The following is a 13,118-nucleotide window of genomic DNA, read 5'->3' as shown; positions in this document are numbered from 1 at the left end:
GCTCCATTCTCCCTGGGATTTAAAAAGCCTCCAAATCTGCTTAGCCAACAAAGCAAGGTTAAAATACCTCAACTTTCTCAGACCCAGACCCCCAAAATTCTTGGGCCTACACACACTCTCCCAAGCCACCAACAGGATCCTTTTCTACTCTTTGACTCCAGACCAAAGAAAACGCTTCTGAATTCTTTCCAAAATCTCAGCATATTTAGGAGGAATGTTAAACAAGCTCATCGCATACACTGGAAGATTTTGAAGCAAAGCTTTTGGGAGTTGAACTTTACGGAGTTGAAATTCAAGATTGTTTTATAATTCACTCCTTATTGTAATGTCATGAATATCTTGAGCTCTTCGTCGCATTGTTGGAATAGGCTTGCTTTGTTGAATCCTTCATTTTGTGATTGTATCACCAAAGTTATGAAATCATTCTTCATGTTGCAATGTTAATCTCCTCCTTACCATTATTACTCTCAAACCTTAATCTCTTCCTTGTCTTGAAGCCTAACCTCTTTTCTTGCCTTGGAGTCCTGGTGTTCATCCTATGCAAACCTCCTTAAATGCTGATCCTATCCACATTTTCATGACCAGGGCAGAATCACAAGCCTTATGTGGATTAGCGTCCTCTTTAGATTGAAATTGCATGACAAGGGTGAATTAGCGCCCTCCTAGGTGGGATTGCAAAGTTTGCTTGCAATTGCGCTCTACTTGGTGAAAATTGCAAGACAACGTGGAAATAGTCTCCATCTTGGGCGGGATTGCAAGAGGATAAAGGTATTCCGCCCATCCCTTAGGCAATGTCAATTTGTATCTTATAAACCCTAAACGCTTCTTGCCTGGACTTCATCATTGAATTCACCTTCCATTTTGATCATATTTTAAGGCAAAATTGCAAGTATTATCGACTATATCCTTCTTCTCCCTTGGGCGGGATTGCATGGTAGTCTTGCAATTCCCCCTCAGTGTTTGCATGAGAAGTCCTCGGGTGGGATTGCAAGAGGAGCTTGCAAATGCGCCAACTCTTGATATATTTGCCTTGGGCTGGATTGCAAGAGAAGTTTGCAAATGCAGCCATACTTAGTAGATTTTTCTGCTTCCTTGTTGGGGTGCATTTAATATTGTCCTTCATCTCCATGTTACTTCTCTTGTCATCCTTTAAGCCTCCCTTCCTCACTTTCAACCTGCAAAACAAACAAACCATGAATCAAACATACATGACCAAAAAACTCTCTCACAAACCCCTATCACTCAAAACCCCTTGCAAATTGATAAATGCTATGGAATTGGCCTATGTTTCAGATCTGCAACTAAGAATGTCTCAGGTTTGCAGTTCGACCTCTGCTCTTTTTTACTTTGAACTGCATTGAATTTGAACTTATATTTACCACTCTACTTTGACAACATTCCAACCTCTTCCTTTGGATTTGTTGGTTGGCTCTTCTTACAATTTGCTGGTATGTGATTGTGATTTGCATTGTGGAAAATGGTTTGCTAAGTTTGCTCTTTATATGCTTCTTGTACACCTACCACACTTGCTATGTCGGCCACGGGTTTTACTTAGATTTGTTCAGATTTAGTATCTTTCCCTCTAAAAATTGCAATCGTCTATTCTTCAATCAGGTCGGTTCAACCTGGAGTCACCTTCACACGTTCCATTTTATCTTCCATGTTCTTTGAAGGAGCTTCAATTCCCTTAACACCAGGTCGGCCATACCTTATCCCTTGGGGTGATTATCCTCAGCGTAAGTCAGCCCCCTTTCAACATTCTTCTTTCATCATATAAATACAAGGTGATGGTATCCTTATCAGCAAGCATTACAAATCAAACATTTCATACCTCTGCTCTGCACTGATTTTTGGGATTTGCTGCCTATCATGCATGAAATCGGGGTTTTGCATTGATCATGTAAGATTTTGGAATTTTAGCAAGTTCATGTATGTTTTTGGGATTTAGAGGGTTCCATGTATGATTGCGGAATTTCAACCCTCGCATGAAATATTTCGGACTTGGCAAGTGCTCATGTAATGTTTTCACAAAGGTTGCCCAATCATGTATTGTTTTAGGTTTATCAAGGCACCATATGATGCAGTCTTTCATTTATACTCGCCTTCTTCTTTGTCATTCTGCTCTGAATAAAATGGAACTCTGCTGCTCTTCTGCTCTGGTTATTGCTGATTGATCAAGTGCATTTGATATTAGGCTTTAATGAGAATTCTATCTCCCTTTATAGCTTTCAAATACACTTAAAGTTTTCAAATCCATCCTAGCCGACCTAGCACTAACTGCTTGCAATTTTGAAGTTTGTATATCCCTCAAAGAATCTAGCCAACCTAGCACTCCTACCTGTTTACCCCTCTCGGGTGATAACTTAAGACATAAAGCACGTAATGCAGAATAATAACGCCATAGATATCAGATGCAATATAAGAGATGTTATTCCATTCCTAGTCGTTGTTGTCCACAAGTTACATTCAGAAGTATATAAAGATGCCGAGGGGGTGCGAGCGCCAACCGTCGCACCGCAACTGCCACCCCTCGGTTGCCAACTAACCAACACAATTACAACTTAATTAACTAGTTTTATTTCTGTGTACAATATTGCCGCCAACATCATCCCCCCCAAAAGAAAAGAAGTCGTCTCCAGACGACTTAATACAAAATAGTGATGACATTAAACAGAACTGCTGACGCCAGTCGAGCCCGAAACTTATACGCCTGCTACGTCCTCGCTTAAAAACCCTTTTTTGCTACCATCCTATGCTCAAGTGCGGATTTCACCATTATTGCTTCTTTTGACATCCAAGTCCTCTTGTGCCTAAACCAAACTTGTCTGCAAAACACGCGGTTTAGTCTCAGCCTCCACTAATTGCTACTCAAATGATACTGTCTCCCTAGCCAATTTGTCCTCGATAGCCACCGGCGTTGCCCTCTCGACATCCAACTCCTGGGTACGCTGAGCTACGTCTCATGCTAGTACTGCCTCCAACCTGGTGGTCAGCTCCTCCCGAGCCCTCTTTGCATCCACCAAGGCAACCTCACGTCCAGCCGAGACATACTCCAAGTTCCTCAAAGCGTACCATTCCTGTCTGGAGGTGGCCACAACCCGCTGGCACAAAGGCTAGGAGACACCTCAAATCCTCCATTACACTCCCCAAAGGCTAATAACTGAACTGAATAACTCCCTAGTGTCATACAACTGCGCGGATTCTACAATGCCTTCCCGCAACTTTGTTTGTTCGCACCCTCCAAATCCATCTTCCTCTACGGCTAATGGCTTCCCGCCAATGCTTAGCGTCAGGCTTCTTTCTCACCGTACGGAACAACCCACACTTACCATGACTTCTCAGATGCCCTTCGCCCAACTCAAAAAAGTGTATTGTAGCTCAAAAAATAAACTGGGGGTCTGGGGGCAGCGCCTCCAGCGGGGTCTGGGGCAGCGCCCCCGCGGGGTCGAGGGGCAGCGCCCCCGCCGCCAGCACCAATTTACAACCCTCAGAACCATACGAAAGTCCATGGCGCACAACATTTCTGTGATATTTTAAGATGCCAAAAACCTTTCTTCTCCACTCTGAATTTCCAGTGTCTTGGCTTCAAACTCCAGCGAATCATTTTAAATCTGGTCATCGTCGTTTTTTTTTGGCAGTGTAATGTCCCTGATGCCACCCTGGCCATACAACCTCCCTGTACGGTCAACAACAGCACTGGCACCTCCGATCGTGCGGCCACCTTCTCGTGTCGTCAACACCCCTCCACCGTACGGTGGACCACTGACGACGGAGCGGCTGCGCGTCTTAGTCTTTGCGTGCGTTTTTGTGTTTTGGCCTTTCTGCACGACGATGGTTACCACCGTACGGTGGTGTCCACCATACGGTGGTCCCACCGTTGGTGTCACCACCGCACGGTGGTCACCACCACTGGTGGCCCACTGCACGGTGATCACCGTACGGTGGTCACCGTCGGTGTCGCCACTGCCGGTGGTCCCATCGTACGGTGTTTCCACTGTGGCGCTTTTGTTTTCTTGCCTTTTTCTCTTTTTTTTTTAAATTTTTTTTAAATTTTTTTTAATTTTATATAACTTTTTTTTTCAGCCATACAGATTCGTACGGCCATACGGTACTCTTTTTTTTTTTTTTCGATTTCCTAATTTAGTTGTCTAGAGAGTCTTCGGCTCGGGTCCCCTGTCTTTGGGATCGCCCTTCATCCTTCTCGGTTTGCCTCACCCGAGAGTCTCCCGTTTTGGTCCTGTGCCTGGCGAGTCGCCTGCCCGGCCTCTCGAGTCCCCCTCCGGACTCCCAGGTGTCCTTCTGGCCTCTCAGGTCTCCTGCGCGCTTCTCGTGGTAGGGTTTCAATTTGAACCTATTGGTGGCAAGTTTATTTTCCATGGCCATCCAAAGACTTGGAACCACAAATTCTACAGGGACCACGGTCTCCTTCCTGTACATAAGAAGAAGAAGAATAATAAAGATTTTGAAGGCTGCGGCCTTCCACACAGGGTTCCAATCGTTGCCGACACTCTTCGGATTATCTACGTCGCCAGGGTTTGGGGCGTCTCCCTTCCAATATTCTCTGTATTCCGACAGGTACACCTTTGTTGGTTGCTCTAGTTCCTCTACTTCGAGCCTATAGCTCTGGAACATTTCGTAATCCTGCATCTGCCAGTGGAAGAGCCCGTTCAATGACCCTGTCTCATCCTCGGAGCATTCTCCTAGTTTGAGAATCCCTTCGTCGTTGGGCTCCTTGAAGCCCCGTCCTTCGTCCCTCGGGTAGCCTTTTCCTTCACCCTCCGATTCCGAAGATGATGCCAGTTCCTCGTCAACAACCTGGGTCCTAAGATCAATGGTGTACTTCCGCCCCCCTTTCTCCATAGAAAGGGTGTTCTTTTTCTAGTCGTGGTTCACCTTTGCTGTAACCAGCCACCCTCTGCCTAAGATGGCGTCGTACCCCTTCTTCTTGAGTGGGATTACCACAAAATCTAGTATGAAAGGTTGCGTGCCGATGGTGACCGGCTGGGCCATCAGGGTGCCGAGTGGCTTGATGCCGTGCTGGTCTGCACCTACCAAGTTGAACGTGGGTGGCCATAGTTTTGGCTTCCCCAGCTTCTTCCATGTATCCTTTGGCAGTACATTCACCCCCGAACCTCCGTCCACGACGGTGTCTTTGAGGATAGCCCTGAGAATTCCCATCTCTACTACAGTAGGATGCCGACCACTATTTAAGGCCAACAACATTGGGTCAGCCGAAGGGCTGACCGGAACTTCCGCTCGTGTGGTACGCAAAGGTGCCTGTGTAGTGGTTTGTATGGAATTAAAAATGGCGGTTCTTAACTGTGGCATTGTTTCTAGAAGGTCCTTTACCCTTATAGGTACTTCCATCTGCAGTACTTGCCCAATGATGTTATTTTCCGCTTCTGTACGGGATGATGTACTCGCCACCTCGTTGTCCCGTCGTTCGGCTGTTATCTCATGTTCAATATTGGCCTTTGCCTCCCGTAATCTCTCCTTCTCCGTATGGGGGTCGAGATAAGTGGTTTTTTTCGTCTGGGCGCGGGTGATTGCCAGTACTTCTTTCTCACCAGTCTTCTCAGCCTTCTCAATGTTGAGGAGATTAACCCCTGCCTGTGGGCAATTTGCGTCCTCATGGTCGCCTGGCCCACACCATCGGCAGAGGTGCTGAGGGGTGGCTTCCTTCGTGCAATCACGGGCAAAGTGCCCCCACTGATTACAAGCCCTACATTGGATAACTGGCCGGCCCTTGGCGTCATACTGGATACGGCTTCCGTTATTCTTATTGTTGCTATTCCTTCCGCCACCGCGTCTGTTGTCCCGGTAACCTCCAGATGATGCCGTTGTGTTGGTTTGCGAAGTTCCAACGACCGGCTGCTCTTACGTGAAGAGAACTTGTTGGCTCCTGGTTTTCATATTGTAGGGACATTCCTTTGTCAAATGTCCCGCAACCTAACAAATGTCGCAGAAAGCCTTCTTGGGACAGGACCCCTTGGTGTGTCCGTCACTCCTACAGTCGGTACACCACACGTCGTTTTCTTCAGTCTTACTTGTACTCCCCTTCATGGCTTTGAATTCTTTCAACATTCGTTCCATGTCCTTTTGGAGAGCGTGCACCTTTTTAGTCGATTCGCCACTACTGTTGCTTTCCCCGTCAGAGCCTTCATCATCGTCAGATGAATATTTATTACTTTTCTTCTTCTTTGACGTTTTGTATTCGCTCTCTAGGTCCATCGCCCTATTATAGGCGTTGTCATATGACGTCGAGGGTACAATTTTCATCTTTTTTCGTAGGGAGGATTTCAATCCTTCAACGAACCATCGTTTCTTCAATCCCTCTGCTGGTTGGCTTTCCATTTTACCCAGCAATTCCTTCAGCTTCCTGCTGTATGCTCGTATTGTCTCCTTGGTACCTTGTTTGGTACTGTATATCTCCGTTACAATTTCATTGTCATCATGGAGCAACCGAAACTCCTCCGTGAATTCCTTCTGTAGATTGGCCCACGTGGCCACTTTTTGCTTGTCTACATCGGGGTACCAATCTATGGCAACTCCTCGTAATGTGGCTGGGAACTGCTGTACCCAGTCATCTTGGTCTGTCACTCCGTTGGCGGACCAAATGGTTTCACATGTACGGCAGTGCCGTAAGGGATCTTCCTTGCCCTCCCCTGTGAACTTTGGCAATTTCTGTTTACTCGCCATCCCACCGCTGGGTCTTGCTCCTCTAATTCCTTGTGTGCTTGTACCTGGCGATCCTCCGCCTCCTGCAACTAAACCTCCACTCGTGGGTCCTCCAGAGGAAGTTGCTGACACCGAACCGAACAAAATGCCTCCTGTACGGTACCCTTGTGCTCCCTCGGCACCTTCGGTCGTACTGTCACCTTCTACTGTCTCCCTTCGGTTGTCCTCCGAAATGGACAAATTCTTTAGTAGGTCTCTGGTAGCGTCGATCAGGTTTAGACTTCGCCTTGTTTGTTCCACCAACTCTTCACAACTTCTTACCCTACGGTGGTATTTTGGTGAATTGTAGAGTTCTCCTTCGGCACCCTCCGTGACTCCTTCTCGGTTCCCTTCGGGCAACCCTACGACAGTGTAATTCTCTCCGTCTATCTCTGCCTCCGCAACCTCCGTGACACCTCCTGGGTTCCCTTCGAGCAACCCCTCGGCCGGGCGTCCCTTGGCAAGCTGCCTTAGCCTACGCCTTCGTTCTATTTGCTGTCTGAGATTCAACGCGGTTTGTGCCACTTCCCATTCGTCACTTTGTATCTTTTTATTTTTGTCCTTATTGAGTCTATTGGGCATAAGTCACTTCCGTACACAGCAAACACACGCCATGTACAAAAAAAACTTTTTATTATTTTTATTTTTATTTTGCCTTTCGGCCACAATTTATATCAACAGTGTGTCGGGATTATTCCAGGGTTCAATTTCCCCTTCGCCTCTTGCCATCACGCTCTGCGTCCCACGACGATTGTTCCCTTTGCGCGTCATCGGCCTCTGGGTTAATCTCACCGACAGGTAGGCCCATCGTGTCCGTGCGCCATCCGTGTCTTCCGTTCCCGAGTTCGTCTAGGCAACGGCGCCAAATGTTTACCCCCTCGGGTGATAACTTAAGACATAAAGCACGTAATGGAGAATAATAATGCCATAGATATCAGATGCAATATAAGAGATGTTATTCCATTCCTAGTCGTTGTGGTCCACAAGTTACATTTGGAAGTATATAAAGATGCCGAGGGGGTGCGAGCGCCAACCGTCGCACCGCAACTGCCACCCCTCGGTTGCCAACTAACCAACACAATTACAACTTAATTAACTAGTTTTATTTCCGTGTACAATATTGCCGCCAACACTACCTTGCTGTGTGGGATTTCACATATGATGTGCATATATTCAGGTTTCTGTGCTTCCCATGTAGGAAATTGGACTTTTGTCAACATCATGTATAATTTTGGGGTTTTACCTTGCTTGTGCATACACATCAAGGTTAGAGTTTGAGGGTGCTCATGCGTTAAGCATCTAACAAGATCAAATTTTCGAGCACTTTCATGTAATGCAAGACAAAAGTCAGATCTACACCAAACTCTTGCATAAAATATCAAAGGCGAAATTTCTTCTTATGCATGCATAACAAGGTCGGGTATAGCAAGAGGTCATGCATTGATTGCATTTGCCATTTGATCATGTTTAAGGTTAAATTTGAAACATGGTTGTGCATTGAAACCTCTAAGGGCGAAATCCTTAATTGCTAGGCATTGAAAAGTCTAAACAAGGTGAATAAAACCTCAGGGATAAGGGCGGAAATCTCTCATTGCCATGTATAGATGCAAGGTCGGAATTAGGCAATGCTTTTGTATAAAAACACAAGGGCAGGAATCCTCTATAGTCACACATTGAATCACCCAAGACAAGGTCGGGTTTTGAGAATGGTGGCACATTGAAACTCCCAAAGGTCGGATTTCCTCTATTCTTATGCATTGAATCACAAGGCCAAACTTTACACACCTCTTGCATTAGATGAAAGGGCAAAACCGTACCATATACTTGTGAAGATTGAAAGCAACATTGGGCGAAATTTCCACCCCAAAATGATCAAAGCACCCATATTCTTCTAATCTTAATTTTGCATTTTGACAACTTTGCAAGATTGACAACTTTTGACAAGATTTTGCAGCTTTCGCAATTTACTCTTCAATCCTAAGTCTTGAATGATTTCGGACCTGAAACAAGACCTCTTGACCTGATCCCACCTATTTGACTCAAAACTTACCATATCCCTGACTGACAAGACTAATCCTTCCCACAAGCAAAATACAAAAACTATGAAACTACTAACAAGCGAAGACAACTACCTAAAACACTAAACTAGGAAAGCGAAAAGAGGGGGTCTGTGATGTGTGACATCACAACATATCTGTCATTGGAGGATGTCAAAACTTACTACAAATTGTACACATCACAACATATCTGTCATTGGAGGACGTCAAGACTTCCTACAAATTGACAAATGACAAATTTTGTTTCTGGTGGTGTTGAGAAAACACTGGAAACTTTTTTCCATGTTTTATATAATTTGGTGTTATTTTAATGTTCGAAGGCAACTCCAAATGCAGCAATATAAAGGTTTAAACATGTACATGATAGGGTTTCTGTAATCCTCATCATTTAATTTATCAATCCAGGGTGGTGTCCATGGCTATATGCAATAGACAATTGAGAAAACTCATTTGACAGTCTATTCTAAATTGCAGGAAAGGAAAGCTAATCTAAGACACACTTGCAGGAAAGGAAAGGCTAATCTAAGGAACACTTGCATGAATTGAAAAGGCTAAACTAATTCATACTTTCTAGAAATAAAATACTTGCTTGAATTCAAATTTACTCTAAAAAATTCTGGAAAATACATTGCTAGAAATGAAACTAGTCTATCCTATTTCTTTGGGCTGAAACAAGCCTTTCTAATCCCCCCCTTTGCTTGATTGATTATAATATATTTATAGGATTGTCATTCCATATCTACCCAACCAATCTACTAAGAATTTGGATCCAAGATCCTATTTTTAAGGGGGTAGTTTACAAATCTTTGAGAAAATTGACACTGCTGTCCTTCATCCCGCCAATTTGTCTCAGTCATTTTTTGATGTGAACTGCTTCTTCACTATTGCAAATCTTGCCAAACCCTCAAAAGGGGTTTTAGCCCTTCAAGTCTACTTTCCAGATCCTTTTTAATTTTTTAATTTCGTTGAGAAACGAGAGAGATATGGCCGTTTTACCGAGACTACGTTTTTCACAATTTCTGGGCGCCTGATTTCTAGGAAGTCTCAAGTTCTCAACGTGAATGAAAGATTATTATTCTTCAGTTCAGTTGACCAAATCATTGTTTATCATGATGAAGTAGATTCTACAATAATTCAATCACATTGGAGTGCTTTGGTAGCTTGAATTATCTTTGTTGGAGAAAGATAACGTAGTGTAGTGTGCAACTGTAACTTGCATGAAACAAACACTTTGCCCATTGATTTAGGAATGGTTGATGCTCCATTATTTTGCATGATTGTTGGAATGTGCTGGGAGTCTTCAAGAATCTTCTCTATCTTCTCTTAATGTCTTCAAAGCCTTGTCAGGAGTTGTTTGGAGTTAATGTCTGGAGCTCTCTGCTGTAAGTGTTTTTGAAGCTTCATCTTGTCATGAGTTATTTAATAACTCATTCAACTACATTGCAACATCTTGCACACTCATAGAGACATATTAGAAGCACTTTGGATCATATTTATTTAACTAAAATAAACCAAATATCTATTTTATATTCTACCTTAATCAAGCTAAAAAATTTCAATCATTACTCAAATCCACTTTTACAACAATACACTAAGAAGAAATAGATGATTTTAATGGGTTAAATATGAGACATTTTATGGTCTCACCAGTACACATGGCTAGACTAGAGTGTATGGGTTTTATGGACTGTGTTTGCAGCATATTCATTCTTTATTCCCCTTTGAAGGTATAATTAAAAATGAACCCTTATCAACTATAAAAGAACAAATGATGCATGTTTTTAAATTTTTGTATTGCAGGTGAAGAGAGAATTAGATCACAGGTTCAAGACCAAAATCAAATATGGAAATGAATCCTGTAACCATAGAGTTTATCATCATTGCATTTCAAGATTTAACTGTCTTGAGCATAAATTCCGCCTCTCTAATTTGTGGCTAAATTGTCCAAAAAATTTCAAAGATTTCTGTTTTTGCACTTGCTAGTTGCTAGTGATCCAAGAAACTAATCAAATGGGGTTTATAGAAATGCAAACTGCTTCATCCACATTGCATTTTCTATGGCATTGCTATCATTTATAGGTTCAGATTGAATTTACAAGGGAGGGTATAAAAAGCCATACCAGTTACAACCAACTTGGGTAACTTCCATGTACCTATGTGGTCTACTATCTAACAACTAAACCTAAGTACATAGAACTTAATCACAAACATATAATACACAACACGGATCTATGGGTTAGTATGTCACCGAAGTTCACACAAGCTAATATACACACTTTAGTACTTGGGCAATTCATCTCCTGTAGGAATTTGTTGCATCCATGATCTTAATCTTATGGAACTGCTACCAAAATGGAAAAAAGTGATTTTTTATCCAAGTGATTGTACTTTAAAAGCAATGTTATAGAGCACGGTTCAATAAATTGTTAATCTCAGCAAAATGCCAAACTAATGCATTCACTATTTGGTTATCGCATGTTTCAGCAGTAAGAGTTTGGGATGTTTGTTGTAAATAATTTGTAACATTCTTTACAATGGATGGACTATAGTATGTATCAATAGAGGGGTACAGTTTCCCCTAAGATGAATTCCTTAAGATTGCAATTCCAATTTGAGACGTATAGCTAACTGGTTTTCTCATTTTCAAGATAAGAGGGAGATCATGACCAATTTTTACAATGTTGAAGTTTCTGTTAGAGGGAATTCTCGTAGGGCTTGGAGGCTAAGTTGCTCATGGATCTTAATCATGTATATGGCATGTTACCCCTTGTTGTTTTCAGAGTGTAAAGCATTCTAATGAAGTGGATCCTTATGAAAAATGTCTGCAAAAAGTTTACAGGTCATTTTTTTTTTTTTTTGTGAATCAGATTAGTAATGGTCCGCAAGCAATCAAGATGATTGTGGATCAGACTTTGTTTAAAAAAGAATCTCAATAGCTCTGTGTATTGATCAGTGACTGAATTGCCTTCTATAAAATGTTTGTATACCATTAAGCCTGGTGTTTGATTGTATCCAACTGTAGCTGCCTCTAGTTTTAGTTTAGTAATTTTATGAAGATAACATAAAAAATCTTGCAAGGAACATTTTAGAACAATACTAGAGAGGGTCTGTGTAATCAAATGTGTAGGTTAAAATCAAGCACACCAAGTTTCCAAAACAAATTGCTTTTGAAACTTTCTTGTCAGATGTAATTAGGCTATGTTTCGAGCCTGTAAGTAAATAGATCATTGCTAATAATGGAAATGCATACTTTATCAAAGTGGCTTTTGGGTATCTGTTTTTAGGGATGATACTTTTCTGTATAATATTTTCAGGCCGAGATGTTTATTCCAATCATGGTAGTGCATCATTTATCAAAGAGACCTTTTGGCTATCTATTTTTAAGGGTGATACTTTTTTGTTGCATTATCAGAATGATGTGTTTATTCCAGGGCATATCGATGAGATTGAAGCACTCATTATTTTACATTTTTTCTTTTGTCTATATTCTGTTATGTTTAAGAACTCAGATTATTGGATTTTACTTATTCAAACTTCTCTATTTGTAGAGTATCAAAAATTATAAATTTCTCCATGTGTGGTGAAGTTAATGTTTATTTGCTTATAGCATGCTTTGCTGACATAGAACAGAATATTTCTCATTTTCCATTTCCGAATTTGCGAATTTGAGTTTTACTTTTCCTAATGGACTTAGACTGCAAATGAATGCTTACTATTAAATATGTTGCCTTTTGTACAGAGTTTGCCCACTTTGCAGGGGAAATGTTTGTGACAGCCTCAGAACTCAGGCGGGAAGCTCATAACAGTGCCATTGGCCTTTATGTGATAAGGGTTTAACAAAACACCTAGTACAGTTTTGCTAGTGTGCATAGTCACCAAGAGACTTGGATTCCAGGATGACAACTCTGTCCCTAAAATGTACTCGAATCTTCTTCTGATTATATTTAAATGTAATATATGCATTACTCATTCATAGAATATACCTATTTCAAAAAGACATCGTGTACCTCCATCCATGTCTCATGGTGACTATGCTATCACCCATCAAACAAAGTATTTTGAAGATATATATATATCCATTCATGGTCAATTTCTGTGTTTTATTATATCAGTCTCCCCAGTGCTTCTGATAATAATGCATGACTACTTGAGATATTACTAAATCATATGCTACATGTGCTTATGTGTTCACGATGAACAAAGTGAGGGTCACCTAGTGAATTAAATTGAAGATTCAAATCTTAAACTTACATAATGGGAATTTTTTAAACTGAAGCTATATGCATAATCACCAAGAGACTTGGATTCCAGGATGGGGGACCCTGCATGTTGCAATGTTTGAGA

At 42.0% G+C, this 13,118-nt stretch overlaps 1 protein-coding gene across 2 annotated transcripts in view; it reads left to right on the top strand.

Moving 5' to 3' along the window:
* LOC131052183 (uncharacterized) overlaps positions 1–12,864 on the top strand; it is a 41,814-nt gene extending 28,950 nt beyond the window's left edge. For both annotated transcript variants that reach the window (XM_057986800.2, XM_057986801.2), the window contains exon 6: positions 12,514–12,864. In XM_057986800.2, coding sequence (XP_057842783.2) covers positions 12,514–12,577 — 64 coding nt within the window. In that variant the 3' untranslated portion in view covers positions 12,578–12,864. The remainder of the gene's footprint in view (positions 1–12,513) is intronic.
* The last annotated feature ends 254 nt before the right edge of the window (positions 12,865–13,118 follow it).

The sequence above is a fragment of the Cryptomeria japonica genome, chromosome 2 (genome assembly GCF_030272615.1).
Source record: "Cryptomeria japonica chromosome 2, Sugi_1.0, whole genome shotgun sequence".
Classification (NCBI taxonomy): domain Eukaryota; kingdom Viridiplantae; phylum Streptophyta; class Pinopsida; order Cupressales; family Cupressaceae; genus Cryptomeria; species Cryptomeria japonica.
The sequence above is the reverse complement of the archived record's forward strand: the minus strand, read 5'-3'. Positions and strand labels throughout refer to the sequence as shown.